The sequence below is a fragment of the Agelaius phoeniceus genome, chromosome 5 (assembly GCF_051311805.1).
Source record: "Agelaius phoeniceus isolate bAgePho1 chromosome 5, bAgePho1.hap1, whole genome shotgun sequence".
Classification (NCBI taxonomy): Eukaryota; Metazoa; Chordata; class Aves; order Passeriformes; family Icteridae; genus Agelaius; species Agelaius phoeniceus.
In genome coordinates this window covers 28720339-28743452 of record NC_135269.1, presented here as the reverse complement: position 1 = coordinate 28743452, position 23114 = coordinate 28720339, and the positions used below count along the sequence as shown (strand labels likewise).

The 23114-nt window shown below is 36.0% G+C and overlaps 1 protein-coding gene across 3 annotated transcripts in view; it reads right to left on the bottom strand.

Annotated features, from left to right (window-relative positions):
• CDK17 (cyclin dependent kinase 17) overlaps window positions 1–23114 on the bottom strand; it is a 91010-nt gene that overhangs the window by 38585 nt on the left and 29311 nt on the right. For 2 of the 3 annotated variants that reach the window (XM_054632047.2, XM_054632050.2), the window contains exons 2-4: window positions 16259–16407; window positions 11638–11676; window positions 2808–2972 (exon numbers count right to left, since the gene is read on the bottom strand). In XM_054632047.2, the coding sequence (XP_054488022.1) occupies window positions 2808–2972; window positions 11638–11676; window positions 16259–16376 (322 nt within the window). In that variant the 5' untranslated portion in view covers window positions 16377–16407. The remainder of the gene's footprint in view (window positions 1–2807; window positions 2973–11637; window positions 11677–16258; window positions 16408–23114) is intronic. The other variant, XM_054632056.2, reaches the window with a different exon arrangement.

Genomic DNA, 23114 nt, shown 5'->3' with positions numbered 1-23114 from the left:
TTTCTGCTGTGAGGAACGCACCACAGAAGGAATTAATACAGGGAACCTGCGGTGCAGCAAATGAGAACTCCTCCAAGTGAGCCAGAATCAAAGTCACTAATTAGTACTGAGTCAGACTGCATGATCTTTCCACCTTACTTCAAATTATTACAAAAATAATTGTGTGACTTGCATAACAGATTTCTTCCACGGTGCACTTTTCCAAAGCTTACTTTTCTATGAAGTGGCTACACTGTATGATTAATTTCAGTGATAATTCAAATTGAGGAAGACCATAGTGAGAAACTGCCTTTGCCATTACCATTACTGATCTATGGAATGCTGTATGGAAACATCATTCCTTTCAAATAATATTTATGACAAAATGAAACAAAACTTCTCCATAACTGTATCAACACAACTGGCAAAAGGAAGGATTAACTCTCTCCTGGCTGTTACTGCAGTTCACCAGCAGGGCCAACTTCAGTTAACTCTGCACATTCCAGGAGCCTCTCCAGAGGTGATGTTAATATAAATATGGAACAAAGACAGCTGGATTCCTTCTGCATTCAGCCAGGTCAGGTCCAAAAAAAGTTTATTACCTCTGGCTTCATCATGGACTGCAGCAGCTAAATGTTTCCAGAGGTACAAGACTGTAGAAGCTGAACAGATGTAACTGAACTAAAAGAATCTATCAGTTAAACCCTCATTCAATAGTTTCACAATCTGGTCCAAAAATCACTTCTATTATTTAAAATCATTCTGGTAACTAAATACTGGAGTTTAAAATTGCTAAAAAATTTTCTTAAAAAGGCATAGCTCAAAAATTTTTCCTTTACACAGCATTTTACAAAATATAAAGCTAACAGAGAATTTCCAAGTAGAAATTATTTTTAAAGTATTTTGGCATTTTACACATTATCGCAACTGCAGAAACTCAAGTTCAACGCTCAAAAAGCAAATGAAACTCCAAAATCCTCCTGGGCTTCTCAACCAATTTTTATAGTGATAATCTCATTCAAACATGGGCAACATGAAGATGCACTTGTGGCAGGTCTCAATCCGGTTTTCTTTAACGAAATAACCATCTTTTACCTCACATGATTTTACATTTCAAGGATACCTTTCTGATAGCACTTTTCTACCTACAAAATAGAGGAAAAACTGTAAAGAAAAGAGGGTGGATGAAGAAAGCAAAGTCTCATGCAGTGTAGCATATTTGACTATTTTGTTTCTGATGCCATTATCCCAATAGAAAAAACCTCAGCTTTCTGATGAGTTATAGCCATTCTCATATGGCAGGAACAAAATAAAGAAAGATGTGAAAAAGAAGCAGAAAGAGGAATTATGATTGCATATACCTGTACTTCTGTTTTTTACTGCTAGATAACACGTAAAAGTATCTTGTATTTCCACCAAATAAGGAGTTTTAAAAAAGGCATTATCATATCCAAAGCAAAAAGATGTGTTTAACATAGACATACTGAGCAACCAGGCCCAGTGGAAAGTGTCCCTGCCCACAGCAGAGAGGTTGGAACTTGGTGATCCTTTGAGGTCCCTTCCAACCCAAACCATTCTGGGATTCCATGATACACTCTGTACATACATCTATTCCATACCACTTAAAAAAATTAGAAATTCTTGTTAAGAGCAACCCAAGTGAGAGCGTACAGGCACCTCTGTACTCAAACACATCTTTGCTGCTCCTGTACTTAGTTTACATGTATCCAGTTTGACAAATAATCCATAAAGACTACATATTCAGATAAAAACAGATTCCTCTAACTACACAATTTCTTAAAAAAACCTCTCTCTTTCTGTTAAATTCTTGGCAACTTAATTATTGGTTTGGCAAAAATGAAAAAGCAAATACTGTTTACAGGACTTGAGTGAAATCAGAAACTGATAGAGTAGTCAAACCATGCACACTAAAACCCATTTTCTTGTGTGATAACAGCAGCTGCTAGAGTAAAGTCAAAAGGATATACATCTTTTTTCAGTTGGAATGGTAACTCAAGCAGTAAAAAGGGATTTTTTTGAACATGATGAGTGGTATTACACCAAAGGAGGATATAAGTGGTTTGACTACTATCTTGAAAATTCTTAGCTTAATCTCAAACATCAGTTTATCACACTTCTAAAGAAGGGCAGGAGATTGCAAAATAATAAAAACTCTAATTAAGCTGTGACTTGCTCTCATTTTCTATTATCAATTAATTAAGCATAATTTAAAATAACATAAAAACAGGATAAAACATTAATGGTGACTGGAGGCACCAACATGACAAATCACTTGAAGAAAAAAAAAAATTCATAACTTACTTGCTTCACAGAAGCACAAATAGCTCAGGACCACAACAAAAAGGTAATTATAACTGAGTTGCCTGAATTTGTCACTGAAATAAACATTTTTTTCTCTAGAATAATGAGATGTAATACAGCAGTTCTTTTAAAATTCCACATATAGGATGATTATCCTCTGGTTTTTTTTCATAGTACATTTATTGTACTCCTTGCCAATGCTTAACTGAGGTGGATACATGGGTTCCTTTCAAAGTATTAGGAAACAATATTTTGATACTTTTGCAACTTCTAAAGTTGTAAAAAATTCAGGGGTGTTTTCTGTGTGCTCTTCTAATTGCTTTCTTCCTGAAAATCTTAACAGACATTCAGTGCCTTAAGAACAAATTTCTCAAACTCCAGAAAAAATTACTGCATACTCAGAGATTTATTAAAGCAGTAAGAGTATCTGTACCTCTTGCTATGAATCAATACCAACATTATTTTCCACAGAAAAACTATTTGAAACAAACAATGCAGGAAATTACCTAATCTGCTCCCATTTCTGGGCATTGCCATGAAAGAGCCGAGGCTGCCCCCGATGACGCTGTGTGGTCTCCGTAAAGGGGGCTTCTTGAAAGATCCCGTGTACTGGTGGAGAAATGAGTGCATGCTGTGAGACGTTGGAGGCCTGCCATTCTTCACAATAGGCTCTACAGTTCACAAGGATCAAAATATTCATTGCCACAAGTAAGGAGGATTGTCAGGAACATGCCAGAAGAAAAAAAAAGAAAGAAGAAAAGAGTTAGTAAACAGGAAATCACCAGTCTGGTAAAATTATCTTTCATGCTAACAGCAGACCACCATACTATGGCCATTTCTCCATTGACAAACAAGTACAAAACATGGCATTAAGTGTTACCCAAACTTCATTTTACTAAATCCTGTCACTCTGCTGCTGGACAAGTAAGTGCCCTGAATATACAGTCTTAGAATGTCAATAAAACCAGAACAGTGTAATTATTTTCTTCTGTCTTACTGCACAATGCCTCATCTTTACCCTTAAACAGGACAGCTGTTAGATCAACTGTGATGAGCAAATTCAACTATAAGCCTTCAAAAATATTCTCCCCCTCAAAATTCTTGTGGGTCACTAACACCAAAGCCTTACCATCGGAGATCTTTAGAAGTAACCATACCTGTCTATAGCTCCTAGAGCTGTCATGCCATAATTAAAGTTATTAACTTCCAGGGTATCAAAAAAATTAAGCATTCAATTTTTTATTTTGGCTTTCTACTGGTTTGTGTTTCAGATGGTTCACAGAGATTTTTTTTAAAAAAGTTATTATCATTGATAAGCACTTTCTAAAAGAATGAAGTGTTAGAAATTTTTACATCTCATTTACAAGTGTGAGCAGTATCTGGGTATTCATGTTTCCTCAGCAACCTGACTCCTCACACATGGAATAGCCCTCAAGGATAGATATGGTCCTGGAAGCAGGCTAACTCTGAAAACATGAGGCTTTTTTTTACCCCCAAAAGAAGTAGAACAGATGCCCACTTGCACTGACTGTCGTGACAGTGGACTTAGCAGAGCCACCAATGAAGTCATTCATACAAGAAAATAAAGATGAAATACTCTCACTTCAGAAATGAGATCAGAGTCATCTGGCAGCTACATGCAAGCACTTTCCCTATACTAGGAAAAAAACCAGAAGCTATGCCCAAAGAACAGTTGAGATTCAATTTTGTTTTTCCATTATTTGATTCTTTTTAACATTACAGATTCATGTTTGGTATTATTCAGAAGACAGAGAAGGCAGCAGCCACACACTGAGCAACCACAGTGTGAGTGTTACTGAATGGAGCAGGACCCACTGGAGCCACTGCTCCCAGGGTGTGCTCAGAGCTTCACTCATGCCTCTTGGGACAGGGAGCAGTTGGGATGCTATTTCATCACTCCACCTTATATACCCACATGCAGGGATCCCAAAATCTTCCTTTACCTTCCAAAAAAGGGGAGTAAGAATAATATAGCTAGGAGAACATATTTTATGGAAAGCAGAATTTCAATGGTAAAGGAAAGGAAGAGCAACAAATGCCTAATAACCTAAGGAAAACAGGATCCTGAAGGGAACACCCTCTTTCCCCACATATACAAAAACCTTCTAGATACATTATAATGATTAGTCTAAAGCAGAGACAGGAGTACACAGACAGAATTACCCAAGGACAGGTCAATGACCCTAAGAAATAATTATACAAGAAATTTTTGCATATAAACATGAACAACACAGTGAGACAAAAAAAGACAAAAAACATTAACTCATCTGCTGCAGGGAAAAAAATAAAACCCCTGGGGGTAAAAATATGCTGCAGACCAAAAACAGAAAGGACATGTCAGCACTGTTACAAACCTGCCTGCATCCTTTCATTAGCATCCTTCATAAACACAGTGTTGGAGTGGCTGAACATAAGGAAAAATACACCATACATCTGTGTATACGTTTGTAAAGCATGGTCAGGGTCTTCAAACCCCTGCATATCTCTGTCCCAAATGCTCATTTCTGTTCTAAGCACTTGCATCACCCTTTTGACTTAAGAGTGGAACCAGCTTCCTTGTTGCATGCCTTTAACAGAAAATTTATCCTAGGGCAGCAGGCAGCCAATTCCCCATCAATTTTCAATAGAATCTGTTACTATGTCCACATGACAGGACACAGGCTCACATTCAGCACAACTGCTGCTTTTGGTAAGTTAACATTTCCTTTTGGCTTTCCAACTTTCTCGCTCATTTAATTTGAATTTGATTAAGTTTCTAGTCTAAACACCTCACACTGAGTTTAGATGCAGTGGTGAACAAATGAATAGTTCCTTGTATGTTATGGCTTTTGTCTACTCATGCTAAAAGCAATCTACCTTCATGAACTGTGCAGTTCATGAACTCTGCCAAAGAGGCCAGAATTTACGAATACATTGAATGTCTGCCTAGAGATGGAGTTTTATGTCCATTACTAACATGACAGTGTGATGCACAGAGATGATTGAAAAAGTCTGTTTTCCTCATGGCACTGGTAAATTTGTATGTATTTTACAGTTAAAAACAAAATTCCTAAATATATATCCTAACATATGCAAAGTTCAGCTCAAATATAAGGATAAATACACATCATATAAACAAATAAATTTATATTAAAATGAAAGATAAATGGTTGATATTATAAGATCCAATTATACAGAAATAACTTTTGTCATCATAGGAAACTATTACTTTCCTTTACTGTCTTAAGTACTGTACTAAATTGTGGAGCCCATTATAAAACTTTGTAACAACAATTTAGGTCAAATAGTAGGACAGGCATAACTACTGGCAGACAATGAAGTGAAGGTTACAGAAACACTCACATGACACTGTATTTCTGACTAAGACAAGTACTAATACTACTTGTTTATAAGCGGGGGTTTAAAATCCTGATACATGTTAATTTACAAAAAAGGAGGGATTGTACAGCATATGATGGTATAACATGTGGGCTTGCATTTTGGAAAGTATATTTGTTATAAACAATTCAGTGTGCATTGCTGTATGCTAGGAGCTTCTGAAGAAACGGTTTCATGAATTCTGCATTATCATTATGTTGCCTCCTCCCTGCAAATGTGACAGTAACAGCCAAGAACTGGAGCAAATATTGAAAAAAATTAAGCAAACCTTTGCTTAAAAATTAATTTACAAGACTGCTTATTACAGTTTTCATGCATTTAGGAGATACAAGAGTTTAAAAAAGTGCTTTTGAAAAAACTACTCAAGTCCCTCTCTCTCCAAAGTCTCACAAGTACTTCTTCTGAAGTTACATTTTCATTTAATTCACATCAATTTTTTTCAGAATTATTAATATGTCGAATCACTATATTTAAAGTACAACATGGCAGTTCTAAGATGCAAATTTAGTCAAGTGTCTGGCCTTGAATAAAATGCGTCTAAACTGTAAAAGTTATATGCCTTTACTACATATATCTATAAAAACTGCTTATAATTTTATTTCTGTGATTATTGGTTTGATTAGTCTTTAATATTTCCCCTATATAAAACTCATAAACATATCTTTAGTGTCACTGTACTTGGTAAATATAACTCAGTAGCCATGTGCTGCTGTTGGTTCAATACTCAGCTACAGGCTAAATGAATGGTGGAATTTAAAAGGTCAGTAAAAAACCACTAAAAAATTCACTGTGTGGATCTACTGCATTTTGAGATCATGCACACATCTGGTATTCCTCTCTCACGTAGATTACAAAAACAGAAGCGCGACACAACCCACAGACTCAATGAAGGGCTGAAGAGGGCACCTGGGAATCTGTTGCATCCACCACCTCCTTCAGCACAAGAGTGAAAAAGCCAGCCATGGCAGGTTGCATACTGCACACAAAATGATTCTTCTGTGGAAACTCCTTGCCACAAGATGATAAAACTACCCAAACTTGCAAGAGTCAAAAGGAGACTGAACAAGCAATCTGCTCAGGGTTACTAACCACACAGAGACTTGCCTAGTTCAGTGAGCCTCTGAGCTAGAAACTGATACAGTACACTGGGGAAACGATGCTGTACTTTGTACTTGTCCTCAAATGTCACCCTCAGAGACTGGAGAACAGACAGGCAGAACTCCAGCTGTCCTTACAGCACAAGACTTCTGCAGCACCTGGGCATTTACTTGTGTTGGCTGCTGCTGGCACAACCATTCCAGTAAGGGTCTTATTAACCATTTATCTCCAGCTCTCTTTCCTCACCCTACTCTACAATCTGTAGCTCCAAACCAATAAAACAAACTGATATAGAAAACAAGCTGAAACAGAGACTTTTCAGTGGTTCTTCTTATATTGTATTTCATCAGTTGTTTTTATATTCTCTTCTTATTTTGGCTACAACATCATGTAATCTTAGACTCATCTTCCAAGCAATGCCATTTCAACATTTTCATTTCTTAGGCAGCATACTAAACTATCATGCAAATCTAGTCTTTCAATGTGAAAGAAGTTAAAAAACATTCTCAATGAGAGTACTTATAACTATACTAACATACAGGATGACCACACAGTTTTCATTGTTCCTGAACAATGCTTGCAAATAGACACCCTTTAAAAAAGAACATCCACATGTGCATATTAGTTTTATATCTATAAAAAACCACCCCCCCTTATTTTAAACACCATGTCCATGTTATCTTGCTTAAGTGTGCACCTTCAGCAAGGGTTAAAACTGAGCAATGCATGGTGACTGTGCACTGTTGTATTACTTGATGTTCAAGTTTGGTGAGTGCTGAGTAACCCTTTATATAATTTGGATCATTTTCTTGTACTTCTCACATTCTGTTGTTCAAACCTCCGTCGCTGTTGCGATAACCCAAAATAAATCCAACAGCACTGTTCAAAGAAAATGCTGCTCAAAATACAATCAGTCTGGCTTAATAATGGTTGAAGAGTTGCTAGATCATGAAATGTTTTGGAATACACACACCTATTTTAAGAAAACATTGTACCAAATGAGGTACCACTGCTTTCCTTTTTAAATAAAGCCAACAACAATGCCACCAAACATACAAAACCAGAAAACAACTCAAATGAACCACTGAAACAAATCAATTGCGAAGTGGCATAAATATATGTTTGAACGTAAGTGGAAGAGATTTTTTTTTACTTCATAATTATGAAAACTGGCAGAGTCAAGTAGAACAGCAGTGTATATAACCAAGAAACCTGTCCAAGGAATTAACTAAACCAAACAATTTTATAAAGATGCCTTGTCTTCTTCCTTTAACTACAATTTAAATTAACCAAAAACCTTGACCTGAAATTATTCCTGAGTTAAGCAATTTTTCAATGAATCCACAATGTTTCTTTTCCTCATCCATCTATGATAACAAAAACCCACACTACCACTTTCTTTCCTGTGCTGGATTTACTTAACTGGATTTACTTAAGCTGAGCTCCAGAGACCCTGCAGAACTGCTGGCATTTCTTTGCACAGCCTCAGCAACTGACATATTGTCACACGTCAGTCAGCTGGTGGATTAAAGAGAGAAAGTGTTTTCATTAGGAATGCAAATGCATTTTAAAACACTTTTTATGAATATATATTATCACATACTCAACTAAGTCTTTCTTTTTTTATGTCCCATGAGTATCACTATTATGTCACAAAGAGACCAAGCTGTTTTTCAGATTTCACTGCCTAAATTTTGCAATGGTATTTTCTTCAACTAGCTTTAATAAAGAATTAGATCACCAGCCATACAAGGTGACATTTTCCCTTAAATCAAACATCTCTGACAGAGATGAGTATGTCTGCAAAAAAATGTTTGATTCCACAGTCACTATCCATTCTGGACATGTAAACCATATAAATACGTATTTTAAATTCATATAAATAAAGTTAAAATACACATGTGGAGATTTTCTAATCAAAGTAAGAGATACTGAAGACTTAGCATTTATGATTACTGATTTGGGTATAGAATGGGGATTGAATCCAGGCATGTCCCATACTCTAAGTAAGGATGAATCTTTGTGACTGCCACAATTCATTGCTTCTACCAAAAATGAGGCTTAAGGTTCTTCCCCCTGCCTCCCAACAAGAAAGTAATGTAATTTTGGTTTAGGTTTTTGAACTAGATCACTATGGGGTATACAGAGCACAGCTGCTGGCAGAAGGATGGAGGCAGAACCTCACTTGACACTTTAAGCTGCAACTTGACTTTGGACTGGCTCAAGTGTAAGAAAATCTCACTAAGTGTCTCGAGAATCCACTACTGGATTTTATAGGACAGGATTCAATGCAGTTTCTTTTCCATCACCTTGACCTCACCCTTGCTCCAGAAAACTTCCAAGGTTTTTTTTATCATTTCCAATTTATGGAGAATGGAAAAGTGTCAAAAATCTACATTTGTGAAATTAAATATTCATTCTCTGAACAGCTTTGCATTCATGAAACTTACACTGCATCATCACAACATTTTAAAACTATTTATGTAGGCTTCTCAAACGCAACTGTCATGTAACTTACTCATATTTCAGCACCATCTACTACACATTCATTTACCTGATCTGAATGTTAGGCTCTGCTAATGATTATTCAGTTTTTACATAACAAAACCTGATTTTTTTTTTACTTGAAATATAAAATATTTTGAACAAACTGCTAAAGAAGCTGTTGTCAAGAAGCCCTTTTTTTCTTCAAAAAATCTAGAATGTAAGCAGGTGAATTTCTGATATTATAGAATTGGCATGCTGCACTGTGTAAATTTTAATTACACTGCTGTAAGGCAGTCAGACCCACTCAGTAAAATTAGTTGATTGCAGGTGACAGCTTCCATAGATACATTTAAATAACCCAAAGCAGCAATACGCTTGCTATAGATGTACTCTCCAGGAGCTGGATGAGGAACACTACAAAATACTCTGTATTTATAGATTATTTTATGGGTTTGTTTCCTTGGTTTCTGTTATGTGATACCCAGGAAAACACTGAGTCACTCTAAAAACAGAACAACCACTCAATACCATTTAAACCAGTGTTTTTCATTAAACAATAAGATGAAATCCTCAAACTACTGAATATCACAATTTTAAAAATTTGGCAAAACTTCAAGGGATTACTCCCATTGCTCAAATTAATCCATTTGAGTACAGCAGTCATTCCAGAGCAAATGTTCCTCACCTGCACAACACAAGGCAAAAAATACTGGTAAAACATTTGAAAAAATATGTAATATAACCCTGAAGAAACACAGTTGTCAACCTCCTCTGAGAAATGAAGTACCTCAATTATTAAAATGCAGTTTTAATTAAAATGCAGTGTAAAGTCCTATATAACTTTTTTTTTAATTTAGGACAGAAAGGACAGATTTTTTCCTGTCTTAATGACAAAAACAAACTACAAATACACAAGGCAAAGAATGAGATCAAGACATCTAAAAAACACTATAGAAAACCTTTCAAAGTTATTTCATGCAGAGTGAGGTTTTGCCTTCTGGATATGAAAAAAATAAAGATCACAATCAAATGAAATATATTGAAAACCAAAACCCTGCCTTTAAGACTTATTTATTTACTGCTCAGAAGATAATTCTCAGATAATATTTTTGGTCATCAGAACCTATACTGGAACATAAGCATGGTAGTTCTGTACCTCAAATCATATTAAGCATAACACACCATCAGTTTAAAACCGTAACAGCAAAAGGCATCACGCTACACCAAAACCTTCAGAAAAAATACTTCAGCTACAATTTAATTCAATGCATGTCAATACCACAGCCAAGATACAAGTATCCCTGGCCTCTATCCTTGCATTCACACAGACAACTCCCAATGCAAACATCTGTGAGACCAGGCTGCCAACCAAACCAGAGAAAAGAGGATCTGGCTCCTTTTTGTCCTACTTTCAGAAACAGTGTTGGCTACTTATGTGTATTTTACTTTTCTATACTTAACGACTCCACCTGAATACCATTTGAAAAGCATCTCTGCATAATTCATCAGTGAGCCTACACTAACAAAAATCTGGAGTATTAAGAGAGTCCACTTCTGCATCTAAACATTATGTTCCCTGCCAAACTTGTACTCTACTTCTAAGGAAACACTTATGAGTGGACAAAGCCCCCACACAGCCCTCCAAGACTATGGGTCTCTGCAGCATGCTTTCAGGCACTGAATTTTCATGCTCATTTCACTTTATAAGCACTTCCACATATGAACAGAGCCTCTAGGTATTGTGGGAAGAAGCAAATTAAAACAGAAGGGAAGAAAGAACACTATGTTGTGCAGCATACGTGGGATGGAGAAACCGTACTGAACAGTAATAACAAAAAAGGATGCAGACCACAGCACAGAAGGGTACATACAGACTATAATAAAAACATTGCCAGTACAGTGTAAGGGACAGTACAAAGATCAGCGTTGAGCTGCGACAGCTACCAATTACTCACAGTAATCTGTAGCTCTAGAATGAGTTCTAGCAGTTCTGGGGATTTCTTCTCCCTCTACCCACCCACATCTTCATACTGATACTTTCCTCCAACATCAACAGAGAAATTGTACCAATTTATTACCAGTAAGCATTTCTGTGCTCATATTTTCAATTCAAGAACACTGTCTTGAAAATATGTTGCAACACACTGTTTTCCTTCCACACTCAAGGAATGTCACATAGCAGATGGAATGGGAATTTCTCAGCTCTGTTGAAGATGACATGAAATGATTAAAACTACAAAGGCGTTTGGATGTTCTGAGACAGTATCGCGATGTGTTAATTTGTAAAAACATTCATCCCTCTTATCCGAGTATTAACTAGCCATTAATGCCTTAAACCTAAAAAACACTTACGCACTTTACCGTAGCTGATCCTTCCATTATTACTCACACCTGTAAAATTACAAAAAAATTATGCAAGTGTTCATGAGACTGGATCCTATGATCACATCACTGAGCTAAAAGAGACCAAATGGAGATAAGTATTATTTTACAAATTCATGTAGCCATTTCTATCAGAATGACACCTTTTTTTGTTTACTATGTACATGTGTATTTATCTGTACCAAAAACCCCAACAAAACAGAAGGCTTTCCCAGTTACTTATAAATTAATGCAAGAGCTGTGGCTGTATTTTGGAATGTGTCTTGCAATTATTCTTAAAAGCATGCTTGGAGTTTGCGATAGTGCATTTCATAATATTAGACAATACAGCCACATTTTTTGCTTTCTCTAGAGATTATATGTGTTTGAAGTATTTGCATAAATTTTACACTTAATTAGGCATTAAATATGCATGATTTGGATGTCACTTCTAGCCAGATTTCATTAGTATGTCATTGCCAAAGAAAAATTTCATGGGCAAATTTAGTTATCAACTCCTACAAATTACCATTTTATATTGTTAATATTAATCAAAATACATATATTAAGGTAAAATCTAGAATTAAAAAAGCAAGCATTGTTAGTATGAAAAATTAAAAATAAACAACAAATCCACCTAATTGGTTTTATATGTTGAAACACCAGAGACCAAGAAAAGCTTTTGTCCTTAGATGAAAGACTAGCCCGAAGTATACTTCATACAGTCCACAGTTCATAAGGCTTCAGATATATTATTAGGTATTTCACTGGTCCCTCTATTTTTATGGTTTATGACCTGATTTGGCAGTGCTTCCTCACCCAGAAGCCAATTATGGTGAACATAATTTGTATGAAAGATTAAATTATATATAGGTTTCTGGTCACTTAATAATTTGATGGTGTTCCAAAAAACCCAAGCCCAATGGTTATTCTATATTCAGTGCAACAGCTCTGCGCCACTGCACTGAACAATATGGGTTGATCCCTGCTAATCCCATTTTGCTGCTCATGGATGAGTGATGCATACTGAGATCGTACTGACATCACACGATGAAGGAGGCTGTGTATTAAATGAGACTGCATACAAAAGGGGAGCTGATTCAGTGGTACCAATGCACTGCAAAGAAATCAAAAGTTATGGATCTATTTTTGTGGCTGTGAACTACAAATGGGACAATTTGTTCTACATTAGGAGTACTGTTCTTTGAATCTTGAAACAACCCACTCAAAGCTGGAGCTAATGACAAGGTGGGCCACTGGATGGGAGCTGCAGTTAACTTGAAATCACAGGCAATTTTTTGGGAGAAAAAAACACTTGGCAGGGGGGCTGAACAACACAGGTTATTGCAAACAGGTGACCATAAGGAAAGGTCCCTAATACTATGTACAAGTGATCTACATCTGGAATGGCAGTGCTGAACTGCAATTTATAATAAAGATTTTTACAGAATATATCTCTGTATGTCTATATACATATTTGTATAAATATTTATATATATAAGTATTTCACAGGATATAAATCAGATGGAGATAAGTCTGGATTCTAGGTCAGCACAGATGTGGTTTTCTATGGACACAGTCTCTACAATCTCCATAACCCAGTAAACACAGCTGTTTCCCAGGAAGGAAAAAAACTAGCATGTATAAAATTATAACCCTCAGTGAACACAGCCATCAGCATGGAATGACAGGAGACAAGATGAGTGATTTACTAGAAAGAAAAAGTTAAAACAAAAGAATTGGACAATAACAATGGAATTAAATTTTGCTTAAAAGGCCTTCAGCATTCAGGATCTAGTCTTGCCTTCTGACCCAAAATGTACAGTTTCAATCCCCTTCAACTCTTATTTCCCAAGTTCATGATGTAATGCTTGAAAATAAAGGACATATGAAGAACCGCTTTCTGAAGATTATTTGTATCCCTGACTCTAAATCTCTGTAAATTAATATACTGGCATGCCTTTGATTTACTAGACATTGCTTTTAAGTTTCTTCAGGAACAGATTCAAAGCCTTTTAACTGGGCACATTTGTTTCTCTGTTCCACAGGGTAAAGAAGCTGTTTATTCTTAAATGCAGAACTAAGGAGATGGTTACTCCTGCCTCCTGAGATCAGCACCGCCACAGTAAAGGATGTACTTTCAAGATCTTAGTGCAGCTATCACTTTAAAATATTCTTCAAGAGACTACATCCTCTCATGTGTCTCAGTTGGATATTTACAATTAGTGTAGGGTTTTTAGCACTGTGATTTTGTAAGATGCCAAGGAAAACCTTTCTCATTAAAGCACTCCTTTGTAAGCAATTTTTTTTAAATGCCCACTGAAGGATTTTTTCCAGGCAATGTTTTTTACTAAACTGGTCTTTCACCAGAAGAGAAAAATCATTTCTTGTCTGTTTTTTCAACAATCATTACCCAAAGCCCAATCCCTGTGGTCTGTCTGAAAAATACTCTTTCCAAAATATCTTCATCTGTGGGAAAGCTAGAGCATCTAGAGCATCCTTTAGAAAAGCAAGACTAGCTAGAGCAGCAAGCATTTTCCAACCCTTCTTTCTAAGAAAAGTAGGGTCAGAAAGGAAAAACAAAGGAAAACAAAAATCCACAATGTAGTATCCTGTTCACATCTGCAAGATCAAAGATAGCACAAGTACTAATAACTGCTTTCTGGAAGAATCTGAGAAAAGGTAGCAAGTGTCAGTAAAACTTTTTTTAATGACATGAAGTGATGAGTTAAAGATTAGGCACAGCAAAGTACAGTTTATATTCTTTGTCTTCTTTCAAGAGGTTCTACAACACCTTGAGTGCATCCAAGAAGACTGTACTAAGGCATCAACAATGTTCTGCAGGTATAAACATAGCATATGTCATTATTACAATTTTAATATGCAAGAATCCCTTTGGCCAATGAATTACCATGGAAAGTAAAATAAAAAGAGCACTAAAAGCTAGATAAATAATTTGCAATTAGGAACATTTTCTTGAATTGTATTTTTTACTTATTTTGACAATTTAAATATCTACTGACAAGATGAGCTCGTCACAGTTTGGTGACAAGCATGCAGACATCCAAGTTTTACTGTCTGGGATTATTCTCAGATAAATATTACAAGCTGCAAATGGTTTTATAGATGGCTTAAGATGGCATAAGCTCATGCTTCTGTAAACAGGTTATTGTGTTCTCTGTCCCTCGAGCTGACACCCAGCACATGGTCCAGTTTAAGGTAAAATCTTTTTATTCTTCCTGGATTCAGTTTCAATGAATCAATTCAGCAACCCAGTTCAGTACACTCATTGATGCTGGTAACAATTTTTTCATGCTCATTTCTCAGCGTGAAAGTAACATTCTTTGCACTTAATAACATAATGAAATCAATCTTGCAGAAGTATATACAGGTCTGAAAAAATATGCATCAGTAACAAAGGCGAATACAAGCGAAATCATGTGGGACAAACTCAGTGTCTCAAAAACGACTTAACAGATATCAGTGCAAAAATACTGCAATTGTTGCTGCAGAATAGACCTGCTATATCAACATATAAAAAGTTGTAATAAACATTGTCTCCCAAAATACTGGGCATGGCCCATATTAAAAACAGGACAACAGCAATGAATATACCAGGGATTAAAGGTAAAAATGAAAAACCTTATTAGCTTTGTTTTGCCAAAGGTAAATTCTGCTTCCAAAATCTTGTTATGCAATGTATCTTGAACAGAGTTTTAAAAATCTGCAGGGCAAATTCCATTGTCTCTACCTCTACTCAAATTTCCTGGCCCTGTCAGTTTTCAATGGGAAAACTCAGAATCCTTTATTGTTGTGAAGTGGGGCAAAAATAAAATTCAGATCTCTTGATAAATGAAAAATATCTTAGATAGCAGCAAAGCAAAAAATAACACCAATCAGCATTGAAGATGAAAAATGACTTAAATGCTGCAGCCCGGGAAGCAGAACAAGCAACAAAACCTCTTCCAGTCATTATGACTGCAGATTGCATCCAAAAGCGGCATCATCACTAATGGGGACTTTACAGCAGCCAACACATCTATGGGATCAGCCAAAGACTTATGTAAGAATACAGAGACAAGCTGGTTATCCTGAATGTTTCTAGTCACCTTCATAGTGGTGAAGAGAAGTACTCCTGAGAGACATGAAGAGATGACAGAATTTAGACTACTGCACTGCATCACCAATGTAAGGTAAACAGTTTTATACGGTGTGCTTAAGCAATTAGTCAATCATATTACTAAATAATGGTTTTGAGAACAGACTGAATTTGAAGCCATATGAAGCTGATGTGAGACCCACCAAACCCATACAATGGATTTCAATATACTGCAAGAGCATCTATAAGCCTTGGTGCACACGACATAAAAAGGTAAATTTAGGTAGCTTTTGATAAATAGCTGTACAACAGTTCAATACCAAAGCAAACCAAACCAGTGTGTAATACCATATCAACCTGTTGAAAGAACTAGGGTAGTGGAATATAAGAAAAAAAAAAGGTTAGAGAGAAAATCCCTGCAACTGTGAAAATTTAAATAAACCCCAGCAATGCTCACTTGAATAGGGCCTGACAAAATTCTTACATTTTCTACAAAGTAAAAGACATGCTTACCGTTATCTTTGCTGCTGTTTTCTTCAATTGTCATTTGTTCTGCTAGCTCAGACAGCGATTCATCGATGGTCTGGCTTCCTCGCAAGGTTAAGGAAAGTCTTCTCTTAAATTTTTTCATTCTATCGATATTGAGTCTGGCTTAAGGAAGCCTGAAAACAAAAATAAATAACAAAAAGTGAGAAATAATCAGTTAATCAGAAAATGAAGTTTAATTGACTGACATAAAAATGCAGGAAGGCTTACAGAAAACTTAGGAAATATGCAAGTTATACTTAAAACAATATCCCTGAAGCAAGATTACTCTACTGGACTGAAGATGAATGTGTTGAGAGGTTGATGCCCATACATTTTTGCAATTTTTATTTCTATTTGGAAAAAAAAAAGAACCTTTGGATTTGTTTGGATTTTTGTTTTAGAAAAACAGCTAACTTCATAATCAATTTTACAGTCCAATAATAAAGGAACCAGTCATCTGAAAACTAGATCAGTGTGTGCTCTGTGGCCTCTTCCACAGTGTCTTTCCCACTAATCCCACTAAGGAGAAGGAGACTGTAACCTTTTATCTTTTTCAGTCCAATTTTTTATGATGAAAACTTACCAAACTCCTCTCTATTTTACCCTTTTTACAAACAGAAGAAGAGGACAATGCTGAAAGTCTTAAACACAAAAGCAGTTCTCAAACACCATCCCACCTAGAGAAATAGGACAGCCAGGGTCTGGTAACAAAAGTCTGGCTAGAATGGATGTTTCCCTGAAGAGTCAAGCAGTAGGATGGAACTAGGAATAAAGCAGAAGGCACTTGGTCCCTAGAAAGCTGTAAGCAAACATAATTACAAAGGTCCAGGTCAATAAACATGCTGCCACAAGTCTGAGCTGGTAAGTGAACTTTGTGGTGCGCCATACGTGTGCCCTTGCATAACAACAGGCACAGTTCTGTCTCTCCTTACTCCATGTGGACAGTTCACCCTTGATGTTATTTCTCACTAACTTGTTCCTCTGCTCATAGACTCCAAGAATCACATATGCAGTCTTCAACACAAGCACAGCATACTGAAGTCTGAAATGCTCATATATTTATATTTTTCCCCCCTCCCATGAAGTTCTTTGCCTTCCAAAAATTCATAATTCACGTATAAAATAAAATTTTGCTCAATGTTCTCATTTAAACAGAGAAATGCAACAAGTAGTATGCCAAAGATCCACATTTAATAACAAACTGTGAATACAATTTTATATTGACAGCGTCCTCTTAAGTGTACACATTTCAACGAACTGACTCTTTTTTAAGCTGCTTCATAATAAAAAGAAGAACAAATTGGTACAACAAATCTGAAAGTGGCTGCTGGTGGTAGCAGAATTTCACAAGATTAGATTGTTTAGGACAGCAAGTAACACATTAGGGGTGGATCACTTTGGGATATGAGCTCCAAAGTCAGACGAACAGTAAAATCACTGGCAAAGCAACAGCTGCATCCACGGGGAAAGAGGTGGATTACAAAACAGGGTAACTAACATCTCAGACTATCACAGCTACAATAAAGCAGAATCATTCAGGCACTAAGTAGAGATACATAGGAAATAAAATATACTGCTGTAGATATAGTTAAGCCAGCAGTTTCTTAACTGCCCCTTTAATGTGCTGCTCTATGTGCAATAAAGCCACACCTAAGTATGAATAATTTTACTCTCTCTAAGTCAAAAGCAGGATATTCTTATTGTTAAGAAACTGCATTCAGATAGCAATCCAAAGGGAACATTTATTTTTCCTGTTCAGGACCAGGCTACAAAGATCTTACTTGAAAGTGTTTTATTTCTGCATTCAAACTTTTTCAAAATAAATGCCCATGTTTCTCTAAAAAGGCCAATTTTGTAAAAAAAAATTGAAGGACACATCATTTATGTGTAGTTTTACTCAATTGTCCCATGATGTTTTTTGAAACCTGCATATTCCTATCTGTATTATTCTCAAAAAAGGATACATGCAATTTTTAGCTACGTAATGCCCTAAGGCTATTTGACTGCACAACAATTTCTTTCCAATTTTCCACTTGGGCAGCAACTGAAAAAACAGGTGCCTTTAAAGGGAAACATGCTATTCCTGGCTTTTGATCCTGCAAATACTTAAACCTATACAATTTTTTAATCAAAAAGAAGGTCTACTGCTGAAGAATATTACATATAAATGAACAGATATATGGATTAGAAAATCCAGGAAACATTTTAAATCTCAAGCTAATTAAAAAATCCCAAAGTATTTTGTTTACTATAACTACAACACCTCTCCTGTTATGGCAGGGTTTCATGGAGTAATGAAGTACCATTTTTGCTAACATTCAGAATTAATTAATGGCTTGATTTTCAAATAATTTAACAGTGAAAAGGAATGAGGAGTGGGAATCCACATGTGACAGAATGTTCCAGAATGTTCTCTTCTATTGAAATGTATGTCAGCTTTTTAAAGGAAAAGATGCTCACTGATATGAAAAATTTTTCTCCCTTAAGGCACCAGTATTCTTGCTAGTTCAGAATTGTAAAGAAGAAAAGACAAAAAAAAAGAGAAAGTATTGACTAGTATCTAGCACTTAGAAATGTTCTCTTTTCAACTTCTTTACTCTCATGGCCAAAGTTGCAGAACCTGCTCATTCTTGGAAGTTTAAGACAAGACATCAGTGAACAAAGCTTTGAAAATATGATCCGTACAATCCAAAACTAACACTGGTTCTCTAAAATGACAGTACTTTCACAGAAAAGTCCAAATTGTCTGATACTCATTTTCACCACTTAATAGCAGATGCATACTTCTTCTCTCCCTTTAACAGTCAATCTAGTTTAAAGCCAAAATGGAGTTACTTGATTAGTAATATACATGTAGAAGCAAGGTTTTCTCAAATTCTTAATGACTGTGAAAAGAATACAGTTATTTCTATATTTAGCTTTAGAACAGAGCCCACAGGCTTGACTATTCTATTCTGCAAATTTCTCTACTCTGAGTAAGTCACACCCAAATCAAGTATTTCAGATGTCACAGTAGATAGATGCATACACTTGAATGCAACTAATGCAAATTCTAGTCTCTGCAGACAGAATGAGGACAAGCAATCTGATATGACACTATCTGATACAACCTACAAAAGCTGGCAGAGACATATTTGTTCAATCCTTATACTGATATGAAATAAAAGAAGCAAAACTGTATTAAAGGAACTGCTGCTTCTTACAAACAACCTGCAGTCTAACCCTGAAAAACTGTTCTTTTTGTCTTTACAAGGAATATAAGTTAATTCTTGAAAACAATGCTAAAATCTACCTTTTCTACTTTCCAACATTCACTGTCATTAACTCAGTTCACTTCACTAGTATTAAACCCCTGTCTTGGACCCAACATCTTTTAAAAGTGATCTTTATAATACAGTTCTGACAACAAACTCAATTTTTTTAAATGATTCAGGTAAGACTAAATTTAAATATGTGTGTTTTGGTTCTCTTTCTCTGATTCACACCATTCCTTCCCACGATGCCTGAAGGACAGCACTTCTCTTTTAGCACATACATATGTTCACAACACCCAGGCTGTACTGCAGACAGACATGAAAGCACTTTGATTCCAAAGCAGCAACTCAGCTAGACTGCACTCACCAAAATTCAGAGGTCTTACACTGCCAATGGCTAACATTCTCAAAAGCCCTTCCACTTCCTTCAATTTCCCAGACTCTTAGTTTCTTGGAAATTAAAAAAGTAAGGCATTAAGATCTTCATACACAATTACTGTGTGTCCTTAATCCTTGTAAGTTTAAACAAATTCAGTTAAAATTTTCAAAACCGATAAAGCTATTTAACACCTTAAATTTTAGTCAGTTTATTTCACAAGGGTCACAAATAACAAAAGCTCACTATGATTTTGCTGATTCAAAGTCCTTTGAAATCAAAGGGAACCTGTCCTTCAACTTTAATTAGCTTAGGATCAGTCTAAGTGCTGACTCCTGTATTTCCCTAAGTTATATTGCATCGAGGTCCATCGACATAGAGATTAAGCATTTTAAAATTACTTTTCCAGTTGGATAAACACTGGAGTTGCACCCAGACTGTTTTTACAGGCTGTTTTACAAGGCAGAGGGTATTTTTAAAACATCTAAAGGCAGCTCTTGTTCTGGAAAACTCACCTGTAAGAAGGGGGAGGAAATCAGAAACCCTAACAGCATGAGCAACAGCATGGATGCAGCACGGCTCTTAAAGATGGGTGAGCAAACTATAGCCCAGGCACAAGACATCAAAGAAAACAGGTAACAGCACTATATATGAACTCCTTGTGTCAGAAAGAGAGGCCTGAAAAACTCAAGAGTGCTACAAACAGTATTAATTACAAACAAAAATAGGAAACACCTGTCAAGGATATTGTCCCCTTATTCTAAAAAGAAAACCAGCTTTCCACTATATTAAACTGTTCTCAGTCTCCCCGAATTTAAAAAATAAACACAACCATTGATATCAGTTTGTTGCACATCAAACACAGAGTAAACTATTAATTACACTAATGAGAAATATATGGATAATTTATCCAACATAATGAAAAACCAGCTTGAGCACTCATAAAATTCACATATAGTACAGATGTACCTCCTTACAATCAAAATTCGACTCTACAAGAATAGATTACAAACACGGAATTTTAGTCATTGCATCTATTTTTTGTATTTGTCTCAACTCACATTTGTTCACATCAGTGAAAAATATTTTCTACTGCATTTTTCCACAATTGGCCTTTGGAAAAAAACACAAGAATGGTCAACTAGACTCTCTTGTCAGGAGCATAGCTACTAAAAAAATTACTAGCTTTATGCTGCATTGGGTCAAAGAACTGACATTGTACAGATAAAAGCAACACCTGACAAACAAGGCCTTTATTACTGATGAAAGAAAACTGTGAAGTCAAATACCTCAGCTTAGTCTGACCTCTCCAGTGCAAAAAGGGCAAAAGGACCCTCACAGCTTTTTCCTTTATGAGCAATACTCAATACAGAACTGAACTTTCCCAGTGAAGTCCTTTTTTATGTACTTACAGAATCGCAGCCATACAATTACTCAAAATTGAAGGTACAAAGGTATTTACAAAGGTTAACTTGTTATCTGAGGATAGTCTTACTAGTTAATACAGGCAAACAGGCTCCTCCTTGAGTGAATGAGAGCATCTATATTCAGCTCCTGATCTAGATCATCAACTGGAAGAACCACTCCAAAGAGAGGAAATATACGGAAATTACCCTGTCCTAATTTAATTTTGAATATGAATACTTTTCCTTTATCTTCACGCCCCTCCCCCCCAATCCCTTTGCCTTTAAAGAATATTGAAGGACACGAATTAGTACAAGGGGTTTGTAGTTTTTTTAAAATTAATCTTTTACTTAAAAATATATATATTGAACATTACTACAGACATATTTAACTATGCTACTGGTACTGAATTTAAAACACTGAAAACCACCAAATTTGCCCAAAAGATCAAATTTTGCAGTCCTTCTTTCATATCCTATGCTTATCTTCTTTCTCTGGACTCAAAAAGCTTTACTTAGGTAACCACAGCAAGTTTACATTCTATAAAATGTAGAGATGTATTCACTCCCACCTAGATTCAAGCAGTATCAATCAGCAAAATCTACAGAGATGTACTATTTGATAGATCTCCCTGGATTAGATATGTCGTACTGATTAATAACTCCTTGTTAATTATCAAAGGCTCTGTTCTCTCAACTGCCAAGTGAAAAAACACAGTATGAGTCTGGTTAAATTGGCTGACATTTAAGCCAAGAAAACAAATGAGCTGACTGGCAAAGCTTCCATACTTGCTGTCAGACCCATAAACTGAAAGGCTCTTTTCTATTGAAGGGGAAGGTAAAAACTAAAAGGTTACATGGATGTAACATAAATACTACCAGACAGTCACAGAACTTCAGATCTCAAAAGATATAATGAGCACTGGAAACCAAAAGCAATGTCTGTAATTTTTTAAGCTTTGATTAATAATCATAAAGCCTTAATAGAGCATTCAGGAAAAATATTTTAAAAAAAGAGTTGTGCACACAGTGCTTGCTGCTCTCTAATACTCAGATTATATTAGCAATAGATTGACAATGTTCCACTATCACTTCTGAGACAATCTTCCTCAGTCTTGCAAACAAGCAAGTCTTTGGAAGAACATCGCACAGAAAATTCCTTCTAGGTTCAAGAAGACAATGTTGGTTCTAAGACTGACAAGCATCAGCAATCTTTTGTGAGCCTGAGCAATTGTGTCAGTAAAAAGCAGAGTTTTCAAGGCTGCTTTGTTTTTTTTTTCCATCACAGTTCAGGCACGAAATCAAACAATCTCACACCAAAGAACCTTCTCCCAAACTCCTTTTGCTCTCAGCCCAGAACCCCCAGTCCTCTAAGCATCTGAACCCCCACACCAGAGCCTTCAACCTTTGCTTCTTATTGTGCTAACAAAAAAGTTTTACTTACAGCCCAAGACCTAAGGCAATGAAAAGCTTTCAACTTATTTTGAGGTTCTTGAATCAAGCACTAAGAGGCAAAGACATCAGAGTAATATAAATTGAGATAAAAACTAAAGGCACGCCTGTTTGGATGAACAAAGGACAAGGCTATAAGTTTCTAAGCAAGACAAAAAAAGTTTGGCCTTTTTCTCTCAGAACAGAAATTAACTGCACTGAGGAGAAATTAACCACCAAGTAAGAAAAAAAAATTGTAATTGTTAAAACTGCACACAAAATGAAGACTGATATAAAGAAACTGGTTTTCTAGCTCCCAATTTTTCTTTCAAATGTCAAATTTTTGGTTTATTACTTCCTGAACTTCTATACAGGTT